This window comes from Hyla sarda, chromosome 1 (genome assembly GCF_029499605.1).
Source record: "Hyla sarda isolate aHylSar1 chromosome 1, aHylSar1.hap1, whole genome shotgun sequence".
In the NCBI taxonomy this organism is placed as follows: Eukaryota; Metazoa; Chordata; class Amphibia; order Anura; family Hylidae; genus Hyla; species Hyla sarda.
Window position 1 is genome coordinate 3541808 of NC_079189.1, and position 27978 is coordinate 3569785.

Below are 27978 nucleotides of genomic sequence, written 5' to 3' on the forward strand. Positions count from 1 at the left end.
TACATACCTGGGACAACACCTCCTGGAATTATTACATACCCGGGACAACACCTCCTGGATTTATTACATACCCGGGACAACACCTCCTGGAATTATTACATACCCGGGACAACACCTCCTGGAATTATTACATACCCGGGACAACACCTCCTGGAATTATTACATACCTGGGACAACACCTCCTGGAATTATTACATACCTGGGACAACACCTCCTGGAATTATTACATACCTGGGACAACACCTCCTGGATTTATTACATACCTGGGACAACACCTCCTGGAATTATTACATACCCGGGACAACACCTCCTGGAATTATTACATACCCGGGACAACACCTCCTGGAATTATTACATACCTGGGACAACACCTCCTGGAATTATTACATACCTGGGATAACACCTCCTGGAATTATTACATAACTGGGGTAACACCTCCTGGAATTATTACATACCTATAGTTATAGTTATGTGAGAGATTAACCCCTTGTGGACAATTTCCATTTTTATCTTCTCGTTTTCCCTCCTCTCCTAAGAGACCTGGGGGGACATTTATAAAATCTTGCTTATGTATGTCTTTTTTTTTGCTGTTTTATTTTGCTTAAAGGAGATCTGTAGTGCTCCTTCGGATAGGGGATAAGTTATAGATCGTGGGGGGTCCGAGCGCTGGGGCCCCACGTGATCTCCTGTACGGGGCCGCAGCAGTGTACAGGAAAGGGGGCGTTCCATCCCCGCATGACGCAGCAGCCGGCACACCCCTCTATCTGTATCTCTATGGCTGCTGCGTCATGCGGGGATGGAACGCCCCCTTTCCTGTACATTGCTGCGGCCCCGTACAGGAGATCACGTGGGGCCCCAGCGCTCGGACCCCCACAATCTATAACTGATCCCCTATTCTTCTGATAGGGGATAAGATCAGAGCACTACAGATCTCCTTTAATGTTTTGCTTACGTATAACTAATTCATAACGCGTCAGGCGGCCTTTATAAATGTGTCTCATCAGCTGTTTCCATCTGAAGATTCTGCTCGTGTTGCCGGCGTTGCGCTGCAGTAAATGTGCGCCATTTTTTGATGGTGGTGACTTTTCTGCGTCAGTCGCACATTATAAATCTCTAAGTTATTTTTGAGAATTTTCTTCCATAATCCAAACAGAATTTTCTTGCTCTTCTCAGGAGACAAATATAAGCGAAACAATCGACTAAATTCTATTATAAACTCCCCCATAATTCTTACTTTCCCTCCACAGACCCAGGTGAGGATTGTTTTATAGGAAGAGCCAGATGTCACTATAGTATCCTGCCCTTCAGGAGTCTCAGAAAGCTGGGGAAGGACCCTGAGCTGCACTAAAACTCCTAAAGGGCAGAATGACATCTGGTACTTACCTTCATGTCTCCAATATGGCTGCAACACCAGACACTCTCTTCAGGATACCGGGAAAGCTAAGTGACATGCAGTATATAAAGGTGACATAAAGTTGGGTGGCGGGCGGTATATACAAAGCTGGGTGGCGGGCGGTATATACAAAGCTGGGTGGCGGGCGGTATATACAAAGCTGGGTGGTGGGCGGTATATACAAAGCTGGGTGGCGGGCAGTATATACAAAGCTGGGTGGCGGGCAGTATATATATGAAGCTGGGTGGCGGACGGTATATACAAAGCTGGGTGGCGGGCAGTATATATATGAAGCTGGGTGGCGGGCGGTATATACAAAGCTGGGTGGCGGGCGGTATATACAAAGCTGGGTGGCGGGCAGTATATACAAAGCTGGGTGGCGGGCGGTATATACAAAGCTGGGTGGCGGGCGGTATATACAAAGCTGGGTGGCGGGCGGTATATACAAAGTTGGGTGGCGGGCGGTATATATATGAAGCTGGGTGGCGGGCAGTATATATATGAAGCTGGGTGGCGGGCGGTATATACAAAGCTGGGTGGCGGGCGGTATATACAAAGCTGGGTGGCGGGCGGTATATACAAAGCTGGGTGGCGGGCAGTATATATATGAAGCTGGGTGGCGGGCGGTATATACAAAGCTGGGTGGCGGGCGGTATATACAAAGCTGGGTGGCGGGCGGTATATACAAAGCTGGGTGGCGGGCAGTATATATATGAAGCTGGGTGGCGGGCGGTATATACAAAGCTGGGTGGCGGGCGGTATATACAAAGCTGGGTGGCGGGCAGTATATATATGAAGCTGGGTGGCAGGTGGTATATATATAAAGCTGGGTGGCGGGCGGTATATACAAAGCTGGGTGGCGGGCGGTATATACAAAGCTGGGTGGCGGGCGGTATATATATATAAAGCTGGGTGGCGGGCGGTATATATATATAAAGCTGGGTGGCGGGCGGTATATATATATAAAGCTGGGTGGCGGGCGGTATATATATAATGCTGGGTGGCGAGCGGTATATATATATATATAAAGCTGGGTGGCGGGCGGTATATATATATATATATATATAAAGCTGGGTGGCGGGCGGTATATATATATAAAGTTGGGTGGCGGGCGGCATATATATAAAGCTGGGTGGCGGGCGGTATATATACAAAGCTGGGTGGCGGGCGGTATATACAAAGCTGGGTGGCGGGCGGTATATACAAAGCTGGGTGGCGGGCGGTATATACAAAGCTGGGTGGCGGGCGGTATATACAAAGCTGGGTGGCGGGCGGTATATATATATAAAGCTGGGTGGCGGGCGGTATATATATATATAAAGCTGGGTGGCGGGCGGTATATATATAAAGCTGGGTGGCGGGCGGTATATATATAAAGCTGGGTGGCGGGCGGTATATATATAAAGTTGGGTGGCGGGCGGCAAATATATAAAGCTGGGTGGCGGGCGGTATATATACAAAGCTGGGTGGCGGGCGGTATATACAAAGCTGGGTGGCGGGCGGTATATACAAAGCTGGGTGGCGGGCAGTATATATATGAAGCTGGGTGGCGGGCGGTATATACAAAGCTGGGTGGCGGGCGGTATATATATATAAAGCTGGGTGGCGGGCGGTATATATATATAAAGCTGGGTGGCGGGCGGTATATATATATATAAAGCTGGGTGGGGGGCGGTATATATATATATATATATATAAAGCTGGGTGGCGGGCGGTATATATATATAAAGCTGGGTGGCGGGCGGTATATATATATATATATATAAAGCTGGGTGGCGGGCGGTATATATATAAAGCTGGGTGGCGGGCGGTATATATATAAAGCTGGGTGGCGGGCGGTATATATATAAAGTTGGGTGGCGGGCGGCATATATATAAAGCTGGGTGGCGGGCGGTATATATACAAAGCTGGGTGGCGGGCGGTATATACAAAGCTGGGTGGCGGGCGGTATATACAAAGCTGGGTGGCGGGCGGTATATACAAAGCTGGGTGGCGGGCGGTATATACAAAGCTGGGTGGCGGGCGGTATATACAAAGCTGGGTGGCGGGCGGTATATATATATAAAGCTGGGTGGCGGGCGGTATATATATATATAAAGCTGGGTGGGGGGCGGTATATATATATATATATATAAAGCTGGGTGGCGGGCGGTATATATATATAAAGCTGGGTGGCGGGCGGTATATATATAAAGCTGGGTGGGGGGGCGGTATATATATAAAGCTGGGGGGCGGCCGGTATATATATAAAGCTGGGTGGCGGGCGGTATATATATAAAGCTGGGTGGGGGGGCGGTAAATATATAAAGCTGGGTGGCGGCCGGTATATATATAGAGCTGGGTGGCGGGCGGTATATATATATATATATATATATATATATATATAAAGCTGGGTGGCGGGCGGTATATATATATATATATAAAGCTGGGTGGCGGGAGGTATATATATATATAAAGCTGGGTGGCGGGCGGTATATATATAAAGCTGGGTGGCGGGCGGTATATATATAAAGCTGGGTGGCGGGCCGTATATATATAAAGCTGGGTGGCGGGCCGTATATATATAAAGCTGGGTGGCGGGCCGTATATATATATAAAGCTGGGTGGCGGGCCGTATATATATAAAGCTGGGTGGCGGGCCGTATATATATAAAGCTGGGTGGCGGGCCGTATATATATAAAGCTGGGTGGCGGGCCGTATATATATATAAAGCTGGGTGGCGGGCCGTATATATATAAAGCTGGGTGGCGGGCCGTATATATATATAAAGCTGGGTGGCGGGCCGTATATATATAAAGCTGGGTGGCGGGCCGTATATATATAAAGCCGGGTGGCGGGCCGTATATATAAAGCCGGGTGGCGGGCGGTATATAAAGCCGGGTGGCGGGCGGTATATAAAGCCGGGTGGCGGGCCGTATATAAAGCTGGGGGGCGGGCAGTATATAAAGCTGGGTGGCAGGCACTATATAAAGCTGGGTGGCGGGAGTATATAAAGCTGGGTGGCGGGCTGTATATAAAGCTGGGTGGCGGGCTGTATATAAAGCTGGGTGGCGGGCAGTATATAAAGCTGGGTGGCGGGCACTATATAAAGCTGGGTGGCGGGCACTATATAAAGCTGGGTGGTGGGAGTATATAAAGCTGTAATAAATATCTCTTTATTTATTACAGTAAGAACCAGTGTGAACTATTACATTGTGACAGGAGGAACAAGAGAGGAACAACACAATGTAACAAACCCTCTGCATAGAAACTCAACTCACACCACGTCTCCTCTTCACTGAGCTCCTCCCCTTCTGGTCACATGTCCACTACTACTGCTGAGCCCCGCCCACTCCTGCCACATGACCATCCTCACAGGTCCTTCATCCACAATCTCTCCTATCCTGCTGAGCTCCGCCCCCGCATGTACTGGTCACATGATTGTGACATCATCACAGGTCCTACACCTACCTCATCTATAAGATACAGAGAAGGTCCTGGTCGGAAGGAGATTACACGAGGAGGAGGTTTGTTACAGTGTGTCACCCTATGTATACTAAAGAAAAAAGAGCTTCACCTCCTTTTATAGAGCAATAAAACAACAACTTTATTTATATTTCCATAAATATATATTACGCCTAATTTTGGTCTTTATATTGCAACAATCCAAAACTATAAAGTGCATGAGGGGGAAGGGAGGCCGGTTACTGAGCTATGAAGCTGTATAACCTGTCAGTACATTACACACATAAGAGATTAATAGTAATACTCCATAGAATAGTGTATCTTTGGGATGGGGAGACAATCACTCATTATAGAGACCCAAATCCTTAAAGGGGTACTCCGGCGCTTAGACATCTTATCTCCTATCCAAAGGATACGGGATAAGATGCCTGATCGCGGGGGTCCCACCGCTGAGGACCCCCATGATCTTGCACGCAGCACCCCAGTTAAAGGGGTATTCCAGGAAAAAAAAAATGTTTATATATCAACTGGCTCCAGAAAGTTAAACAGATTTGTAAATTACTTCTATTAAAAAATCTTAATCCTTCCAGTACTTATGAGCTTCTGAAGTTAAGGTTGTTCTTTTCTGTCTAAATCCTCTCTGATGACACCTGTCTCGGGAAACGCCCAGTTTAGAAGCAAATCCCCATAGCAAACCTCTTCTAAACTGGGCGTTTCCCGAGACAGGTGTCATCAGAGAGGATTTAGACAGAAAAGAACAACCTTAACTTCAGAAGCTCATAAGTACTGAAAGGATTAAGATTTTTTTTTAATAGAAGTAATTTACAAATCTGTTTAACTTTCTGGAGCCAGTTGATATATTTAAAAAAAAGTTTGTTCCTGGAATACCCCTTTAAAAATCAGTCCCCGGAGCATGTTCGCTCCGGGTCTGATCACCGGCGACCACGGGGCCGGCGGCATGTGACGTCACGCCTCCGCCCCCTTGTGTGGCGTCACGCTCCGCCCCTCAATGCAAGCCGTAGGCTTGCATTGAGGGGCGGAGCGTGACGTCACACGGGGGCGGCCCCATGGTCGCTGGTAATCAGACCAGGAGCGAACATGCTCCGGGGACTGATTTTTAACTGGGGTGCTGCATGCAAGATCACGGGGGTCCCCAGCGGCAGGACCCCCCGCGATCAGGCATCTTATCCCCAATCCTTTGGACAGGGGATAAGATGTCAAAGCACCGGAGTACCCCTTTAAGGATATGGGTCTCTATAATGAGTGATTGACTCCCCATTAGAGATGAGCGAACTTACAGTAAATTCAATTCGTCACAAACTTCTCGGCCCGGCAGTTGATGACTTTTCCTGCATAAATTAGTTCAGCTTTCAGATGCTCCCGTGGGCTGGAAAAGGTGGATACATTCCTAGGAGACTCTTTCCTAGGACTGTATCCACCTTTTCCAGCCCACCGGAGCACCTGAAGGCTGAACTAATTTATGCAGGATAAGTCATCAACTGCCGAGCCGAGAAGTTTGTGACGAATCGAATTTACTGTAAATTCGCTCATCTCTACATACCACAATAGGATTACCAGGGAATAGGACCATATAATACAGGCACAGCTATGAAAGCAGTAGGTCCACACCCAGCAAGAACCATTGTGTATATAATAGTGTGTCACCACAGTAGTAAGGAGATTATATGGGGAGGAGGTTTGTTACAGTGTGTCACCCCAGTAGTAAGGAGATTACATGAGGAGGAGGTTTGTTACAGTGTGTCACCACAGTAGTAAGGAGATTAAATGAGGAGGAGGTTTGTTACAGTGTGTCACCCCAGTAGTAAAGAGATTACATGAGGAGGAGGTTTGTTACAGTGTGTCACCACAGTAGTAAGGAGATTACATGAGGAGGAAGTTTGTTACAGTGTGTCACCCCAGTAGTAAGGAGATTACATGAGGAGGAGGTTTGTTACAGTGTGTCACCCCAGTAGTAAGGAGATTACATGAGGAGGAGGTTTGTTACAGTGTGTCACCCCAGTAGTAAGGAGATTACAATGAGGAGGAGGTTTGTTACAGTGTGTCACCCCAGTAGTAAGGAGATTACAATGAGGAGGAGGTTTGTTACAGTGTGTCACCCCAGTAGTAAGGAGATTACATGAGGAGGAGGTTTGTTACATTGTGTCGCTGGTTCTGTGATTCAGGCTCCTCCTCTTCTTCAGGACTATCCCCTCCAGCTGACCCAGTTGTCTCCTCTTCTCCTGAATGATCCCCCAAGGATGGACAAGGACAGGAATGAGATGACTAAGAGAATATTACACTTCACCTTGGAGATCCTCCACCTGCTGACCGGAGAGGTGAGGTGACCCATCTACATTTCCACCATTGTTGTCCCCATCTACATTTCCACCATTGTTGTCCCCATCTACATTTTCACCATTGTTGTCCCCATCTACATTTCCACCATTGTTGTCCCCATCTACATTTCCACCATTGTTGTCCCCATCTACATTTCCACCATTGTTGTCCCCATCTACATTTCCACCATTGTTGTCCCCATCTACATTTCCACCATTGTTGTCCCCATCTACATTTCCACCATTGTTGTCACCATCTACATTTCCACCATTGTTGTCCCCCATCTACATTTCCACCATTGTTGTCCCCATCTACATTTCCACCATTGTTGTCCCCCATCTACATTTCCACCATTGTTGTCCCCATCTACATTTCCACCATTGTTGTCCCCCATCTACATTTCCACCATTGTTGTCCCCCATCTACATTTCCACCATTGTTGTCCCCATCTACATTCCACCATTGTTGTCCCCATCAACATTTCCACCATTGTTGTCCCCCATCTACATTTCCACCATTGTTGTCTCCATCTACATTTCCACCATTGTTGTCCCCCATCTACATTTCCACCATTGTTGTCTCCATCTACATTTCCACCATTGTTGTCCCCCATCTACATTTCCACCATTGTTGTCCCCCCATCTACATTTCCTCCATTGTTGTCCCCATCTACATTTCCACCATTGTTGTCTCCCATCTACATTTCCACCATTGTTGTCCCCCATCTACATTTCCACCATTGTTGTCCCCCATCTACATTTCCACCATTGTTGTCCCCATCTTTGGAGCCGCTCTATGTTCTGGATGTCTCTTTGTAGGTGAGGTCTCCAGAACTGACCCCAGTATTCCAGATGTGCTCACTAGAGCTCTATACAGGGGGCACAATCTCCTCTTTGTAGTGAGGGAGGAATACTGGGGTCAGTCCCCTCATTGTCTCTCTCTATACACAGGATTACACCATAGTGAAGAAGACGTGGGGGGAGTGTGTGGCCCCCAGCAGCCATCTCCATGAGTCAGAAGGATGGAGCAGGGCCCGGGGCCCCATCACGGAGCCTTCACCTCACTCACTGATACATGAGGAGAAGATCCTAGAACTCATCCACAGGATCACTGAGCTGCTGACTGGAGAGGTGACCCTGCTGGGACATTATACAGTAATGGAGGGGTCTGGCGATGACTGGAGAGGTGACACTGCTGGGACATTATACAGTAATGGAGGTGTCTGGTGATGACTGGAGAGGAGACACTGCTGGGACATTATACAGTAATGGAGGGGTCTGGTGATGACTGGAGAGGTGACACTGCTGGGACATTATACAGTAATGGAGGGGTCTGGTGATGACTGGAGAGGTGACACTGCTGGGACATTATACAGTAATGGAGGGGTCTGGTGATGACTAGAGAGGTGACCCTGCTGGGACATTATACAGTAATGGAGGGGTCTGGTGATGACTGGAGAGGTGACACTGCTGGGACATTATACAGTAATGGAGGGGTCTGGTGATGACTGGAGAGGTGACCCTGCTGGGACATTATACAGTAATGGAGGGGTCTGGTGATGACTGGAGAGGTGACACTGCTGGGACATTATACAGTAATGGAGGGGTCTGGTGATGACTGGAGAGGTGACCCTGCTGGGACATTATACAGTAATGGAGGGGTCTGGTGATGACTAGACAGGTGACACTGCTGGGACATTATACAGTAATGGAGGGGTCTGGTGATGACTGGAGAGGTGACACTGCTGGGACATTATACAGTAATGGAGGGGTCTGGTGATGACTGGAGAGGTGACACTGCTGGGACATTATACAGTAATGGAGGGGTCTGGTGATGATTAGAGAGGTGACACTGCTAGGACATTATATAGTAATGGAGGGGTCTGGTGATGATTAGAGAGGTGACACTGCTGGGACATTATACAGTAATGGAGGGATCTGGTGATGACTGGAGAGGTGACACTGCTGGGACATTATACAGTAATGGAGGGGTCTGGTGATGATTAGAGAGGTGACAATGCTGGGACATTATACAGTAATGGAGGGGTCTGGTGATTAGAGAGGTGACACTGCTGGGACATTATACAGTAATGGAGGGGTCTGGTGATGACTGGAGAGGTGACACTGCTGGGACATTATACAGTAATGGAGGGGTCTGGTGATGACTGGAGAGGTGACACTGCTGGGACATTATACAGTAATGGAGGGGTCCGGTGATGACTGGAGAGGTGACACTGCTGGGACATTATACAGTAATGGAGGGGTCTGGTGATGACTGGAGAGGTGACCCTGCTGGGACATTATACAGTAATGGAGGGGTCTGGTGATGACTGGAGAGGTGACACTGCTGGGACATTATACAGTAATGGAGGAGTCTGGTGATGACTGGAGAGGTGACACTGCTGGGACATTATACAGTAATGGAGGGGTCTGGTGATGACTGGAGAGGTGACACTGCTGGGACATTATACAGTAATGGAGGAGTCTGGTGATGACTGGAGAGGTGACACTGCTGGGACATTATACAGTAATGGAGGGGTCTGGTGATGATTAGAGAGTTGACACTGCTGGGACATTATACAGTAATGGAGGGGTCTGGTGATGACTGGAGAGGTGACACTGCTGGGACATTATACAGTAATGGAGGGGTCTGGTGATGATTAGAGAGTTGACACTGCTGGGACATTATACAGTAATGGAGGGGTCTGGTGATGACTGGAGAGGTGACACTCCTGGGACATTATACAGTAATGGAGGGGTCTGGTGATGACTGGAGAGGTGACACTGCTGGGATATTATACAGTAATGGAGGGGTCTGGTGATGACTGGAGAGGTGACACTGCTGGGACATTATACAGTAATGGAGGGGTCTGGTGATGACTGGAGAGGTGACACTGCTGGGACATTATACATAGAGATGAGCGAATCGAAGCTGACGAACTGATTTCGTTAACAATTTCATGAAAAATTCTATTTGCAACGAATGCGATTATTGCCATGATTCTATCGTGCAAATTGCTTCATTAAACTCTTTTTACTGCGGTCCAGGCTCCAGGGCATCTATAATGGCAGATCCACATGTCAGTACATGGGGAAAGGAACACGAGAAGGCAGGTAGGCGGTATGACCCTGAATCACATGCAGGATGCAGCCTATCAGCAGCCAGTCACCCCTGTGATGTCACAGCCCTATATATGCCATTTTCCGGCTCCTCATATTATTCATTACTCTGCACAGAGATAGGACGGACATCGCTGTGGGTGTGTTACACAGAAAAGCTTGTTGCAGCAGCGTTTCACCTCCTAGTTGCCTTAGCCTTCTGTAGGACACAGAGTACAGCGTTTTTGCACAGAAATTGATTCTTACTGCAGCGATTAACCCCTCAGTCACTGTGAACAGCATTTTATTACAGAGAGGGGCAGAGAGCTGTGTGTTGCCTCGGCTGCAGAAACGTTTTTAGAGGAGGGAGAAATATTTTTTTAGGGCAAATCTGTGTCTTTGTTCCACAACAACTGGTCTGCTGGTTATACTAGTCTGTAGACGGTATAATCCATACCCAGCAGTCCATTCCTAATAGTATTTGAGAGAGAGTCTTTTTTAATTTTGGGTTTAGAACACAGTGACTGACTTTTTTTTTTAGCGTACTGTAGCGCATTTTTCTTCCCTCATAAGTGCATACCACATAACTACATCTAAGTAGTTTACTATTTTGTACCTGTTAACCTGTCAAGGGCCTAGATACTGTGAAAAAACTGTCAAAAGTACACACCTGCTGCTGTTCTAGACAAATACTGTTTTAAGCGTAGTGAAGCGTATATTTTTTTTTTACTCAGAAAATTTTATTAAACAATTTTTTCATACAAGAAAAATAAACAATACAGACCAACATTCCCAAATTACCCCCTTCCCACTCACCCACAAAAAAGGCCAATACCCATGCCCTCCCCCCCAATCCCAGTGTCCTCTCTCCTATAGTAAGGAAAAAAGAAGAACATAGAGTAGTCTCAAAAAACACCATGCATCTCAGGGTGCAACTCGGGGTGTAATGCAACACAGAAGGGCGGACAGTGGAGCAGACACAGACAACATAGATATATCAGGTCAACCAGGAAACCAATAAAAAAGCATAACATCTATAGAAATGGTCATGAAGACATAGGCACATCAACAGCGAGGACCCCTCGCCCCCTCTAAAAGCACCTCCATAGGATTTCTACGCAGATACGCAGACGGCAACCCCGGAGTGTCTAACCAAGGGCCCCAAATCGCCTAAAATTTACGCTCCGCTTTCCTCTTTATGTAGACCCCTTTTTCTAGTCTAATAGTGGGATTTAATTTAACAGTCAATTCTGAAATAGTGGGCGGTAGAGGTCGCAACCAATGCTGTGCTATCAATTTGCGGGTTTGGTAAAGAATCCTGCTAATACCAACGTATAGACCACGAACCCTATCGAACTCCTCCAAGCACCCCAGTATACACGTCAGGACAGATAAATTAAATGGACAGCCATACACCCACCTAATTAGCTGACCCACCTCCCGCCAAAACAGAGCGAGACTTGGACAGTCCCATAACATATGGAGCAGATGAGCATCAGGTAGAGAACAGCGAGGACAGCAAGAATCAGATCGCAGTCCAATTCTGTTAAGGAAAGCAGGAGTGCGATACACTCGATGTAGTAAGAAAATTTGGGACACCCTGTGAGCCTCAGGTACGGCCAACCGCAGGGTCATAGATACAATGTGCGCCCACTGCTCATCTGACATGGGGCCCACCTTTGTTTCCCACTTAGCCCTGACTGTTAATGGGTGGGCCTCATGATAGGAGGACAGAAGTTCCTTATATATCTCAGATATCGCATCCTTCATAGAGGATTCAGTAAATAGTTGTTGTACAGCAGGTGTTGGACCGATATTAAAGCCCCCCACTCTAAACTGCGTCTCTAATGCATGCCGTAACTGCAGATAGCGAAAAAAAATTAGAATGTGGCAGATTAAATTCTTCTCACAGCTGAGCAAAGGACTTCAACACCGGCCCGTCATACAGCTGTGAAAGATATAAAACCCCCTTAACAATCCATAGACCACTAGCAGGTAGCGAGTTCACTTCAGGTAAATTAGGATTAAACCACAGAGGAGAAAAAGTAACAAACAGAGGGTACCGCAATAAAGCTTTAAACTTCAACCACACCTTCCTAATAAGAGCAAAAGTAGGTGGGACATCCGGGGGGGGGGGGCGAGTCTGCGCTGCCATCTCTAGCCCAATCGTCTTGAAACCAATTCGCCAGTACGCCCCATGGTATTATATCGAGCCCACCCCTTCAACTGCTGAACCTGAGATGCCAAAAAGTATAACCAAGGGTTGGGAACAGATAGACCACCTGCCTCCTTGTTGCGTTGTAATGTTTCCAATCGCAGCCTGGCTGACTTCCCATTCCATATAAGTTCTCTAAACAGGGATTGAATTCTACGAAAGTACCTCATGGGTATCCAGACCTATTATGCAGGATATATAAAATTGAGGCATAAGTATCATTTTAATTAAGTTGGATCTACCAATCATAAAAAGAGGCAACTTCCTCCACGAGGCCACTTTGCAAGAACTACGGTCAAGTAGGGGAACAAGATTCAAAGATACATAATCAGAAGAACACGCTGAAACTAACACACCCAAGTACTTAAATTGGGAAACCACAGGGAGACCCACCCTCTCCAGAATTGGCATAGGGGGAAGGGGATCAAGAGGGAGAATCGTAGACTTATCCCAGTTGATGGCAAGGCCCGAATAGCTTCCATACCTCTCTATCGGGGCCATAAACGGGGGCAAAGAATGTGCAACATCACCCATAAACAATAACATATCGTCAGCGTAAAGGGCAATAAGTTCTTCTAGTTCTCCATATCGGAAACCCCTAAAATCAGTAGATGCCCTTACTAAAACTGCCAGGGGTTCTATGGCCAAAGCGAAAAGAAAAGGGGAGAGGGGGCATCCCTGGCGGGTACCCCTACCCAATGGGAAAGAGTGAGACAATAAACCCTTAGCCCGAATTCTAGCGCATGGAGCCGCATATAGCAACTGCACCCAGGACAAGAAAACCGTCCCAAACCCCATATGCCGCATCACACACCATAGGAACTGCCACTCAACGCTGTCAAAAGCTTTGGCAGCATCGAGTGAAAGCACTGCCCTGCACGCGGCACCCTCCGGCCGTAATTGAAGATTCAAAAAGAGTCTCCTAATATTATCAGCCGTGGATTTCCCAGGCATAAATCCTGTTTGGTCACTATGTATCAGGGAAGAAATTACCTTCAATAGTCGGTTAGCCAGAACCTTAGCTATCAATTTAACATCAGAGCACAACAATGAAATGGGTCTGTAGGAACCCGCCAAATGTGGATCTTTACCCGGTTTCAACAACAATACTATAATCTCTTCCATCATAGATCCTGGCAAACTCCCCCCATCTGTGGCAGCCCGTAATACCTCTAACAGCTTAGGTAACAGAATATCCTTATATTGCTTTAGGGAACCCATCCACACCTGGAGATTTTTCAGAGGGTAACTCTCCCAAAGCATCCTCCAACTCTTCTATAGTAATAGGTTCATCCAACATTTCCCTCTACGTCCATGTCAGAGCCGGAAGAGAAATAGTAGAAACAAAGTGCTCTATGGCCTGGCTATCATATGGTAATTTAGAAGAATAAGTCCCTTCATACAAGGAGACCAAAACTTTCAAAATATCTGTATCACCCTGGACCATATTTCCAGCACTATCACGGAGGCAGGGAATAGAGGTGGAACCCTGCTGGGCCCTAACTGTAGGCGCCAGTAGAAGTCCCGTAGCACATGTAGCACAACAACATAAAGTATAGTCATCATAAGTGCAGTAAAATCCCGGTAGTAGAACAATATTATTAAGGCATCTGGCATATAACAGAACAACTAAATAACTGGTCCTGAAAAGGAACAGCACATTGCAAACAGAGAACTGCACCGTAAGTCAAAGCGTGCAGTGCACGCATAAGGCAAGCCCCAGTCAATTATGTATCACCCAGGGCGAGCCCGCCTAAGTTCAGGTTCATGTGCATCCAACCAGTCTGCAGCCGCCGCTGGGGTATCAAACAGGTGAGTAGTGCCTAAGGCCACCACTCTCAACCGTGCAGGGTAGAGCATAGAGTAAACCACGTTGAGGACGCGCAAGCGTCGCTTGACATCCATATATTTGGCCCTTCTCTTTTGGACTTCAGCGGAAAAGTCCGGAAAAATAGAAATACGGTGACCATCAATGGCAAGCTGCTCCACCTCTCTGGCTTTGCGCAAAATGATATCCCTGTCCTTGTAGTGAAGTATGCGGATAAGTACCGCTCGAGGCGGCGCCCCAGGTGGGAGAGGTCTAGTGGGCACTCTATGCGCCCGCTCCACAGCAAAAAATGGGCGTCAAAGTCTCCTTCCCAAACGTAGTAAGAAGCCAGTTCTCAAAGAAATCCCCTGGATTGCGACCCTCCGCCTTCTCCGGTACCCCTACAAGGCGGATATTATTCCTCCGTAGAAGATTTTCTATATCATCCTACTTGGCAGCCAGGGCAGTTAGGTTATTAACCACACGATGCAAGTCTCGTTTTAAAGGGGAGACCTGCTCCTCTAAATCCCCCACTCTCTCCTCCACCGCACCGATGCGTTCAGACACCCTCTGCATGTCATGGCGTAAAAGGTTAATATCCTCTCTCATGCCTCCTATGAGAAGCTTCACATCTGTATTTCCTTTAGAAATGGCTAGTAACACATCCTTAAGTGTGGGTTCAGGGCTAATGGAGCATGACAAGGGCCCTTCAGCAACAGACAGTCCCAGCATGGCAGGTGAGGGTTTAATACAATGTGGGTCCGAGCCTGGCAAGGCTGAGACCCCTCCAGCAGAGGAGAGATGAGCAGAAAGTCCCTCTGTAGCTACAGTCCCGGGAGAGGAGGCAGAGGAGGAGGCTGTAGCAGGGAGGGTGGAAGCTCCGGCAGAGGGGGGGGGGGGGGGGTTAACGGCCCGTGCAGTACTCTCTGTGGGTCCCGGCACACCAGAGGGGTCAGAGGCCGCAGTAGGAGTCTGAGCTGCGGGCAACCACTCTGCCCCAGCAGCACTGATGTCGCTCCAGTCATCAGCCGCCACCGCCCGGGCCGCGTCTGGAGGCTCCGACACCCGGGCGAAGCGCTGTAGCCTCTCCGCAACACCCGCCACCTCCACACAAGATGGCGGCGTCTCACCACGAGGCCCAGGCCCTCCGGCTTCCTGAGACTTATTAGCCCGGTTCCGATTGCTTCGCCCGGACATCACGATCCCTGCAGCCTCCAGGTATGTAGAGGAAGGCACTAGAGGGGTCAGAGGAGATAAAGGGGCCAGATGCCTAGGATTCCAGCAGGATTAATAGCGGAGCTACGGGAAGCTGCATCCGCTCACATGCCCGTTCAGGCCACGCCTCCAGTGAAGCGTATTGTATTCCCTTCATATACGCACTAAGTCAGGCAGATAAGTGCCAGGACATGCAAAGATGAATGGCAGAGACCTAAATTCATCAGGCAGAGGTCACAGCAGACTAGGGGCGAGTGGCATCAGCTAGCGGTCATGTCTCGACTAACAACCCATCTGTCATCATCTATTGGTTAACACGGTCATCCACTTCATCACAAGTGACATCCGATACCCCAGTCAACATTCGGTGGATTCCTCAGACACAACCCTCAGTTGGCATGGCCTGGGAGCAGTCCCTGTCCTCCCAATACCTCTGTCCTATGCTGTTCTCTCTCCTACAGAAGTATCTTATGCTGTGGGTCCAGCTCCACTGTTCAGTGTGGACGATCTAATAGAGGACAGTCAGAAGCTACTGCCCAGCCAAGAAATGGAGGAGACATCTGCCGCTTCCTCTGCTAGGCGGCCAAGTAGTGATGAGGAGAGTGATGTGGGAGGCGGTGTTGCCAGTGTTCAGGGTCCTGAAGCAGACACTGTTGAGGAACCTGAACTTGTTGATGATGACGAAGCCGATCGCAATTGGGAGCCGGGTGCAGAAGGGGCTTCGTCATCAGGAGAAGAGAGTTTCAGGTTGCCCGTGAGGCAGCAGCTGAGCCAGCAAGGTGGTAGCATGGTTGGCAGTCAGCATAGTGGCAGAAGTAGAAATTCTGGAGCCAAACGTGCCTGGGGGAAATCACTTGCTTCTTTGCAGCCTACCTTTCCAGGAGGTAGTGGAACAGGGGTTCCTGGAGACGGAGGCAGTAGCAGTCAATTAGTGCGGACTGTTGGTGGGAAAATGAGCTACTCGGCAGTGTGGCAGTTTTTCATCAAGCATCTGGAGGAGGTTCACGTAGCCACATGCAAGATATGTTGGCAGAAAGTGAAGCGTGGCCAGGGTCCCAATATTGGCACCACGGTGTCAACATATGCTTCGCCACCATAAAGTGGCCTGGGAGAACAGTGGCTCCGATGTAGTGGTCCAGCCTGTTGCATCACCCAGTGGCCATCCGCTCCCTCCTTCACCCAGCCAAGGCTCCACCACCTCAGCCAAAGGGAGCTGTGTGTCATACCCTCCTTCTGTCGCTCCAGATGCTCCTGCTTCTCCCACTTTTAGTTAGCCATTCTGCCAACAATCCATCGGCGAAGCCATGTCCAAGAGGCAACAGTATGCGCCCACTCATCCAATGGCACAGAAGTTGAATGTGCTCCTGTCCAAGTTGCTGGTGCTGCAGTCCCTCCCTTTTCAAGTGGTGGACTCTGCACCTTTCAGAGAACTGATGGCTTGTGCTGAGCCAAAGTGGAGAGTCTCAAGCCGTCATTTCTTTGCGAAGAAGGCAGTACCAGCCCTGCGCAATTTTGTGGAAGAGAAGGTGAGCCAGTCCTTGAGCCTGTCGGTGTGTACCAAAGTGCACGGCAGCGCCGACGTGTGGAGCTGTAACTACGGGCAGGGACAATACATGTCCTTTACAGCTCACTGGGTGAATGTGGTTCCTACACAACAACACCAACTTGGACAGGTCACGCCGCTTCCTCCTTCACATTCTCAGGCCGTTGGTCCTGTGACAGTGTGCGACTTTGCCTCCTCATCCTCCACCGTGTCCTCAGCCTCCACTGCCCAGACAAGTCTCAGTGCCCCTTCAGCTTACCATGTGTGCAGGGCACAGCGGTGTCACGCTGTTCTTCACATGGTTTGCCTTGGCGAACGGAGTCACACGGGGAGGAACTGCTAAAAGTCATTCGTAAAGAAATCGGAGCATGGCTTACTCCAGAAAAACTAGAAATGGGATCCATGTGACTGTCAACGGGAAGAACATCTTGCATGCGTTGCGACTGGGTAGGCTGAGCCATGTGCCCTGCATTGCTCTTGTGTTCAATCGCCACGATTACGGGATGAACAACGTCATTCCACTGATTCATTTCTTACAACACGTGTTGGAAACGATGGCTGGTCAAGGCACTGGAGACGTGGTGCCTACATCTCACGGCCACATGAGCCCTTTGGGAGCTGAACTGGAGGAGGGGCACAGAGGAGCAGAGTTTAGGTTTCGCCAAATAGGCAGTTTTTCTAGTAACCTGACAGGAGACGAGGAGCAGGAGCAGCCAGAGGAGCTAGAGGGTTATGAGGAAGGCGAGACAGAGGACCCAGACACACCGTGGCATTATGCAGTGCAGATGGAGGCAGGGAGTCCCTCCGTTGCACAAATGGCATGATGCATGCTCACTTGCTTGCGTAGTGACAGCCGAATTGTCACCATTCGGCAGCGGGATGACTTCTGGATCTCTAACTTATTGGACCCTCTCTACCGCCAGAAAAAATAGGGGCCTTTTTTACACCCACTGAGAGGGAGCATCTACAGAGCAGAGCATCCTATGTTGTCAGTTGGCTGATGCCTATCAGCGCCATTGTCCATCCTCTCGCAGGTCTGAATCGGGGGGCCTCCTGCACTCACCTTCCGCTGCCATGGCTGCTGGGGAGGGGTGGGGTGGCAGGAGCAGTACCAGCTCCATCAGCAGCAGCCTGAGTCTACAGTCACTAATGAGTAGCTTTCTTCAACTGCATAGTGAAGCAACTCGTCAGCAGCAGGGAGACATGGAGCAGGACCTGAACCAGCAGGTGGTGGCATACCTTGACATGGCCATGCCAGCACACCTTGAAGATCCGCTGGACTTCTAGGTAGCCAAACTTAATTTGTGGCCGCAACTAGCAGAGTTTGCCATGGAAAAGCTGCCCTGCCCGGTCAGGAGTATGCCATCATAGCAGGTGTTTAGTAGGGTTCGACCGATATCGATTTTTTTAGGGCCGATACCGATAATCTGTTACCTTTCAGGCCAATAGGCGATAACTTATACCGATATTCCGGTATAAATTATCGGCTATTTCAAACCCCCCCGGCGGGGCAGAAGCCATTGCAGATCAATTATTTAAAGCAGGCGCTTTAAATCAATGAACTGCAGCGTCTTTTACGGTGCTAGAGACTGCCGCCGATGCCCGCTTCTCTCCCCCTACCTGTCCTGAGTCTAACCACTACAGTTGCCCCATCACCTCCCCCCCCATCCTCTGCCCACATACTACCGCCGCTGCCCCATCGCCTCCCCCCCATCCTCTGCTCACATACCGTCGCTGCCCCATCGCCTCCCCCCATCCCTGGTGTTATAATTACCTGTTCTCGGGGGTCCGCGATCCTTCTGGCTCCGTCGGCGTCCTGCGCTGTCACTGTGCATACTGACGGTGACGTCGCGTTGGGGACGTCACTTGTCATTACGCAGCGCACAGCAACAGCGCAGGAGCCAGAAGGATTGCGGACCCCCGGGAACAGGTAACTATAACACCGGGGATGGGGGGGGAGGCAATGGTTCAGCGGCGGCGGTATGTGGGCCGAGGATGGGGGGAGGCAATGGGGCAGCGGCAGCGATGGTCGTCTCTGGCCAGGGGGCGGGGCATTATCGGCATATCGGCAAGGTAATTGCCGATACAGCTAATGTCCAAAATCACGATTATTGGCCGATAATATCGGCCAAACCGATATTCGGTCGATCCCTAGTGTCTAATGCGGCGGGGGCCATAGTCACCCCAAGGAGAACTAGTCTGTCCACGAAAAATGTGGAGAGACTGACCTTTGTGATGATGAATCAAGAGTAGATTGACCATGGTGCCACACCAATACTTCACAAATATGGATAAAGTGATCCCTCAACTTACAATGGCCTCAACATACAATAGTTTCAACATACAATGGTCTTTTCTGGACCATCGTAACTTGAAACCAGACTCAATATACAAGGGTACAGATGGTGCAGATCTACAAAACGTGTCAATGGCTGTAAGAACTGACCAATCAGAATGGACATTTCACTGGTAAAACACCTGTATTACTGAAGTGCATGCACTGACTGGCTGTCTGGTAGTGCCTAACTAACTCTCTACCTGTGCCAGGGTTAGCTGCTCCTTTGGACACCTAGTAGAGGTGGCTCTATTTTACTTTTTTAGGACATGGTGTGTACTGTACAGGACCCTGAAGAAGCTCCTGTTCTCTACGTGATTTACAGCCCCCAGCAGATCTTTCTTACTTTTATATGTAAGGATTTGCTTTCTCTATATTAGTTATCTACTTAGTTTTCTTTAATCCTCACTTTTACCTATTTTTGGATGACATTTTGAGGCTTCAGAACCAATTACCAGGTTTCTATAGAGTTATGGTCTCAACATACAATGGTTTCAACATACAATGGTCGTCCTGGAACCGATTAATATTGTAACTTGAGGGACCACTGTAGTGCCAAACAGATTTCAAGCGGTGCTCCCCAGTTACAAACATTTTTCCGCATCAGACCTTTTTTCACCCACCTTCATCACCGGGTACTGGTATTGCCACCCACTGCACCACTCTGTCACCGGGTAACTTTCAGGACTCCTGATGCTGCTGCTGCCACCTCCAGGCTGTCTCATTCAGCCACTATATGGTCTCCTCATGCTTCAACCACCTCCAGGCTGTGCCATTCAGACACTATATGGTATCCTCATGCTTCAGCCAACTCCAGGCTGTGCCATTCAGCCACTATATGGTCTCCTCATGCTTCAGCCACCTCCAAGCTGTGCCAATAAGCCACTGTATGGTCTCTTCTCATGCTTCAGCCACCTCCAGGCTGTGCCATTCAGCCACTATATGGTCTCCTCATGCTTCAGCCACCTCCAGGCTGTGCCATTCAGCCACTATATGGTCTCCTCATGCTTCAGCCAACTCCATGCTGTGCCATTCAGCCACTACACTATATGGTCTCCTCATGCTTCAGCCACCTCCAGGCTGTACCATTCTGCAACTATATAGTCTCCTCATGCTTCAGACATCTCTAGGCTGTGCCATTCAGCCACTATAGGGTCTCCTCATGATTCAGCCACCTCCAGGGTGTGTCATTCAGCTAATATATGGTCTCCTGATGCTGCTGGGCCTGGGCCTAAAAATTTTATGGTCGCACTAGCTGCCATAAACATTCAAGTTAAATTTCAAAATTAATCTTTTAATCTTAGGGATCGTAAAGCCCTAGTGTCTACTCATGCTGCTGCCAGCTGAAGGCTGTGTCATTCAGCAACTATAAGGTCTCCTCATGCTGCCAACACCTCCACACTGTGTAATTCAGCCACTATATGGTCTCCTCATGCTCCAGCCACATCATTGCTGTGTCATTCAGCCACTATATGGTCTCCTCATGCTGCCACAAACTCCAGGCTGTGTCATTCAGCCACTATATGGTCTCCTCATGCTTCAGCCAACTCCTGGCTGTGCCATTCAGCCACTATATGGTCTCCTCATGCTTTAGCCACCTCCAGGCTGTGCCATTCAGACACTATATGGTCTCCTCATGCTTTAGCCACCTCCAGGCGGTGCCATTCTGACACTATATGGTCTCCTCATGCTTCAGATAACTCCAGGGTGTGCAATTCAGCCACTAAATGGTCTCCTCATGCTTCAGCCAACACCAGGCTGTGCCATGCAGACATTATATGGTCTCCTCATGCTTCAGACAACTCCAGGCCATACCATTCAGACACTATATGGTCTCCCCATGCTGCCACAAACTCCAGGCAGTCATTCAGCCACTATATGGTCTCCTCATACTGATGCCACCTCCAGGCTCTGTCATTGTGCTTCCATGTGACTCCTTGTTTGATTTTGTCCTTTGTACCCACATGCCGGGGCCCGAGACACTAAAACTTGGGAGTTAAAATTGCAATTTAAAAATCCTCAATTTCAATTTAAAAATCCTAAAATTTCAGTTTAAAAATCTTAAATTTTAATGGCCTCCTCATGCTTCAGCCAACTCCTGGCTGTGCCATTCAGCCACTATATGGTCTCCTCATGCTTCAGCCACCTCCAGGCTGTGCCATTCTGCAACTAATATAGTCTCCTCATGCTTCAGCCAACTCCAGGCTGTGCCATTCAGCCACTATAGGGTCTCCTCATGATTCAGCCACCTCCAGGCTATGCCATTCAGCCAATATATGGTCTAATGCTGCTGGGCCTAAAAAATTTTATGGTAGCACTAGCTGCCATAAATATTCAAGTTAAATTTCAAAATTCATCTTTTAATCTTAGGGATTGTGAAGTCCTAGTGTCTGCTCATGCTGCTGCCAGCTGAAGGCTGTGTCATTCAGCAACTATAAGGTCTCCTCATGCTGCCAACACCTCCACACTGTGTCATTCAGTCACTATATGGTCTCTTGACACTGATGCCACCTTCAGGCTCTGTCATTTTGCCGCTCGGCAGCAGTGATTCTAATAGCGATGCCAGTAATCTGCATGTTATTCTAAATAACAGTATTATTTCACTACCCCAGCACACTCCATATGCGTTTTGGAACACAGCAAAGTGTTCTATACCCCTATTGAGGCTGTCTGTAGGCCAGAAATAGCCATTTTTAATATAGATTCACCGCAAATTCGGCGAATCGCCCAAATCAGATTTTTTAAAAGTTCGCTCATCTCTAATTATACAGTAATGGAGGGTCTGGTGATGACTGGAGAGGTGACACTGCTTGGACATTATACAGTAATGGAGGTGTCTGGTGATGACTGGAGAGGTGTCACTGCTGGGACATTATACAGTAATGGAGGGGTCTGGTGATGACTGGAGAGGTGACACTGCTGAGACATTATACAGTAATGGAGGGGTCTGGTGATGACTGGAGAGGTGACACTGCTGGGACATTATACAGTAATGGAGGGGTCTGGTGATGACTGGAGAGGTGACACTGCTGGGACATTATACAGTAATGGAGGGGTCTGGTGATGACTGGAGAGGTGACACTGCTGGGACATTATACAGTAATGGAGGGGTCTGGTGATGACTGGAGAGGTGACACTGCTGGGACATTATACAGTAATGGAGGGGTCTGGTGATGACTGGAGAGGTGACACTGCTGGGACAGTAATGGAGGGGTCTGGTGATGATTAGATAGGTGACACTGCTGGGACATTATACAGTAATGGAGGGGTCTGGTGATGATTAGGTAGGTGACACTGCTGGGACATTATACAGTAATGGAGGGGTCTGGTGATGACTGGAGAGATGACACTGCTGGGACATTGTACAGTAATGGAGGGGTCTGGTGATGACTGGAGAGGTGACACTGCTGGGACATTATACAGTAATGGAGGAGTCTGGTGATGAATAGAGAGGTGACACTGCTGGGACACTGTACAGTAATGGAGGGGTCTGGTGATGACTGGAGAGGTGACACTGCTGGGACATTATACAGTAATGGAGGAGTCTGGTGATGAATAGAGAGGTGACACTGCTGGGACATTATACAGTAATGGAGGGGTCTGGTGATGACTGGAGAGGTGACACTGCTGGGACATTATATAGTAATGGAGGGGTCTGGTGATGATTAGAGAGGTGACACTGCTGGGACATTATACAGTAATGGAGGGGTCTGGTGATGACTGGAGAGGTGACTCTGCTGGGACATTATACAGTAATGGAGGGGTCTGGTGATGACTGGAGAGGTGACCCTGCTGGGACATTATACAGTAATGGAGGGGTCTGGTGATGACTGGAGAGGTGACCCTGCTGGGACATTATACAGTAATGGAGGGGTCTGGTGATGACTGGAGAGGTGACACTGCTGGGACATTATACAGTAATGGAGGGGTCTGGTGATGACTGGAGAGGTGACACTGCTGGGACATTATACAGTAATGGAGGGGTCTGGTGATGATTAGAGAGGTGACACTGCTGGGACATTACACAGTAATGGAGGGGTCTGGTGATGACGGTATCATTGTGTGTCAGGTTCCTATAAGGTGTCTGGATGTGGCGGTCTATTTCTCCATGGAGGAGTGGGAGTATGTAGAAGAACACAAGGATCTGTACCAGGACATAGTCATGATGGAGGATCACCGGCCCCTCACATCACAAGGTAAGAAGAGACATTATATATATATATATATATATATATATATATATATATATATAGATATCACTCTCACTACCTAGTAACATAGAAATCTATCCAGTACTGATGTATTCATTCACTGTGTATTCCCTACAGATGGAGTCATTGATAGAAATCCACCCGAGAGGTGTCCCCGTCCTCTGTATTCCCAGGACTGTCCAGAGGGAAATGTCCCAGAGAAGCATCAGGTAGATGAGGCTGATCCTATATCTCTATAGGGGGGTCCTGCAGTCATAGATGTGGGGATAGATTTTGGGGGTCTCTGTTGCTCCTCCTGTCTGCTGTATTGTAGTGAATTGTTCTATATGTCACATCAGGGGGGAGATCTGACTAATAATAAAGTGGAGGATGAAGAAGAGAGGATGAGGGGCCATCACCCGTGTATGAGGGAAGTGAAGGAGGAAATTCCAGGAGGTGTTACCCCAGGTATGTAATAATTCCAGGAGGTGTTTCCCAGGTATGTAATAATTCCAGGAGGTGTTGTCCCAGGTATGTAATATTTCCAGGTGTTACCCCAGGTATGTAATAATTCCAGGAGGTATTACCCCAGGTATGTAATAATTCCAGGAGGTGTTTCCCAGGTATGTAATAATTCCAGGAGGTGTTGTCCCAGGTATGTAATAATTCCAGGAGGTGTTTCCCAGGTATGTAATAATTCCAGGAGGTGTTGTCCCGGGTATGTAATATTTCCAGGAGGTGTTGTCCCAGGTATGTAGTAATGGATTACAGAGGAAATTCAGAGGTTTCTTCAGGGGAGGCTCCACCTTAGATCTACATTACATTAACCCTTCAGGCCCCAGTGATCCCCTGTGTTATGTATAGTCAGGACCTGAGGGAGGTGACTATATAGAGATCCTCTCCAAGGTCATCTATGGGTCCTGTCATGCTCCAGGTAGAACACTAGGGGCAGCATCAGGATTTGGGGCTCATCAGATGTTATGAACGGAGATCGGAGAAAACTCAGTTTAACCCCTTAATAAAATATTTTAAAAGAAATCTGAAAAATATATTGTTTGCTCCAACAGAACATCCCAGTAAGAATTCTGAGGGAAACTTCATGTTATCCCTGAATGATAAAGGAGAAGATGAAGATATGATGGAGCGCTCCTCAGGAGAAGACCTCCTTACCCCTAATGTCCATCCAGATCTATCCTATAATAATCCACCTGATCATGAGGAACCTTCTCCTGACCAACCACACATTGTTACCACAAGGACAGAGCAGAAAGGGGGGAAAAGGATGCAATGTGATGAATGTGGAAAAGAGTTTACTAGAAGATCATATCTTCTTATACACAGAAGAATTCACACAGGGGAGAAGCCATATTCCTGTTCAGAATGTGGTAAAAGTTTTAACAGTAAAGCACGGCTTGTTAAACATGAGAGAATTCACACTGGAGAGAAGCCATATTCATGTTCAGAATGTGGTAAATGTTTTTACAATAACTACCAGCTGGTTATGCATGAAATAATTCACACAGGAGAAAACCCATATTCATGTTCAGAATGTGGGAAATGTTGTGAAAGTAAATCAAATCTTGTTTCACATCAGAGAAGTCACACAGGAGATAAGCCATATTCATGTTCAGAATGTGGGAAATGTTTTTATAATAAATCAGATCTTGTTAGACATGAAAGAATTCATACAGGGGCTAAGCCATATTCATGTTCAAATTGTGGAAAGTGTTTTAAAAGTAAACCAGAGCTTGTTGTACATGAGAGATTTCACACAGGGGAGAAGCCATATTCATGTTCAGAATGTGGGAAATGTTTTAGACAGCTATCACATCTAGTTAAACATGAGAGAATTCATACAGGAGAGAAGCCATATTCATGTTCGGAATGTGGGAAATGTTTTGCAAGCAAGTCAACTCTTGTTATTCATAAAAGAATTCACACAGGAGTGAAGCCATATTCATGCTCAGAATGTGTGAAATGTTTTAAAAGCAAATCAGATCTTGTTAATCATGAGCGCATTCACACAGGAGAGAAGCCATATGTTTGTTCAGAATGTGGGAAATGTTTTAAAACTAAATCAGAGCTTGTCATACATGAAAGAATTCACACAGGGGAGAAGCCATATTCATGTTCAGAATGTGGAAAATGTTTTACAGCTAAATCACATCTTGTGTCACATGAGAGAATTCACACAGGAGAAAAGCCATATTCATGTCCAGAATGTGAGAAATGTTTTAAAAGAAAATCAGATCTTGTGTCACATGAGAAATTTCACACAGGAGAGAAGCCGTATTTATGTTCAGAATGTGGGAAATGTTTTATTACTGTAAGTAAACTAAGGAGTCATCAGAGATGTCACTTAGGGAAAACTCCACAATGATTTTCTATATGCAGAAATATTTTATATGAAATCAGATTTTAAATCTCAAAGAATTCACATTAACCCTTTTCCGAAAAATTAAGTACATGTACCTGATAGGAAACGGCTGACCTGCTGCAACAACATGTACATGGGCCTGATTGAAATAAAGTTTCGCAGTGCCGCCGGGTGCTGTGAAAGTTTAGTGAGCTCGGTTGTGCACCACAGCCGACCATCCCTAAAGCCGGCCAAGGACCACTTGCAGCCTCCCCTGCCCGGCAGTACTGTCAGACCAATAGTAATGACAGAGCAGCGGGGTCTCCTACTTCCCCCTTACTCCAGGGTTCAGCATCTAAAATGAAACTAAACTGATCCCTGCAGCTCAGCGGAGCTGATCGGAACTATCGCGATAAAACTGCGAGGTCCCGATCTGCTAAGAGGACAGCAGGTGTGCCCTTACCTGCCTCCTCGCCGTCCGATCTGTGGCTCGATGCTCCCAGCCGACCATGCAGGGTGGAGCAATCGAGCACAGATAACACTGATCAATGCTATGCTATGGCATAGCATTGACCAGTGTATGCAATCCAAGGATTGTATGTTATAGTCCCCTACTGGGACTGAAAGTGTGTTAAAAAAAAAAAAAAAAGTTAATGTCAATTAAACCCTTCCTTAATAAACATTTGAAATCACCCCCCTTTTCGCATAAAAATAAATATGTAAACAAAAAAAAACATCCTGCCACATATGTCCGAACTATAAAAATATAATGTTAATTAAACCACACGGTCAATGGCGTACACGTAAAAAAATTCCAAAGTCCAAAATTGCGTACTTTTGGTCACTTTGTATATCCTAAAAAAACTTATAAAAAGCAGTCAAAAAGTCTCCTAAAAAATGAGCCCTCACTTAGCCCTGTATACGGAAAAATAAAAAAAATTATAGGGGTCAGAAGATGACAACTTTAAAGATTAAAATTTTCGTACAAAAAGATATAATTTTTTTAAACAAGTAAAACAAAATCAAACCTATATAAGTTGGGTATCATTTTATTCGTATGGACCTACAGAATAAAGATAAGGTGTCAGTTTTACCGAAAAGTGCACTGCGTAGAATCGAAAGCCCCCAAAGTTACATAATGGTGTTTTTATTTTTATTTTACCTCACAATTTCTTTTTTTTTTTTTTTTTCTGGTTTCGCCGTAGATTTGGTGTTGAAATGATTTATAGTATTACAAAGTAAATTTAGTCTTGCAAAAAACAAGCCCCATATTGGTCTGCAGGTGGAAAATTTAAAGTGTTATGATTTTTAGGAGAGAAGGAAAAAACGAAAGTGCAAAAATGAAAAATGGCTCTGTCCTGAAGGGGTTAATTTTCTGTTTTCCTTTTCCTATGACATAATCTCTAGATGATCCAAAAATTCATCAAAAGCTTCGTATCAATGTGATGGTTTACACGCCTAATAGTCATGTACTATAACGTATGCAATGTCTGAAATGTCTTTTGAGTTCTGTATTCTACAAAATTTCTAATAAAAACATTTTAAAAGAAAAATAAAATATAGGATATTTCTAAATATGTCAGGATTAGGGGAATAAATATTTAGTTACATTTCTCTATAAACACTCGCTGCGTTAAGGGGGAAAAAATGGAAAATGTGCAAAAAAATGTCCATTTTTAAAATTCCGCTATTATTTTGCTTTCATTTCTGTGAAACTCGTAAAGGGTTAATAAACTTCATAAATGTTATACTGAATACTGCTTCTAACCATGCGGGGAACCACCGAGCAGCCTCTATGCATGTTTCGTGGATATAACACTTCATCAGGAGAAGGGACTCACCATCTTTGCCCTTAAACAGCCAGCTCCCGTTCATTGGCGCATGGACGGAGACCTGAACCGGGAAGTTGAGTCCCGCCGCATCATCTGGCAGTGATGATCACATGACTGGCCGGCATCCACCCTCACTAGAGACATAAGTTTCCCCCTTCCACCAGGAGTCTCATGCGCACCAGAATCTCCATCCCCTTATACTAATACATTG

General features: G+C 47.2%; 2 protein-coding genes across 4 annotated transcripts in view; one reads left to right on the forward strand and one right to left on the reverse strand.

Moving 5' to 3' along the window:
- LOC130306231 (uncharacterized) overlaps positions 1-27978 on the reverse strand; it is an 870792-nt gene that overhangs the window by 424284 nt on the left and 418530 nt on the right. The gene's annotated exons all lie outside the window — the stretch shown is intronic.
- LOC130283368 (zinc finger protein 436-like) lies at positions 4796-27851 on the forward strand. 3 transcript variants are annotated; one of them, XM_056532971.1, is made up of 7 exons: positions 4796-4901; positions 7056-7175; positions 8127-8306; positions 23459-23585; positions 23718-23809; positions 23939-24047; positions 24647-27851. In XM_056532971.1, exons 2-7 carry the CDS (start codon positions 7098-7100, stop codon positions 25957-25959), a joined length of 1899 nt encoding a protein of 632 aa, XP_056388946.1. In that variant the 5' UTR covers positions 4796-4901; positions 7056-7097; the 3' UTR covers positions 25960-27851. The 3 variants fall into 3 exon arrangements, with proteins under 3 accessions (XP_056388946.1, XP_056388779.1, XP_056388853.1); XM_056532804.1 differs by having other exon boundaries at positions 4841-4901; positions 7023-7175; XM_056532878.1 differs by lacking the exon at positions 4796-4901 and having other exon boundaries at positions 6982-7175.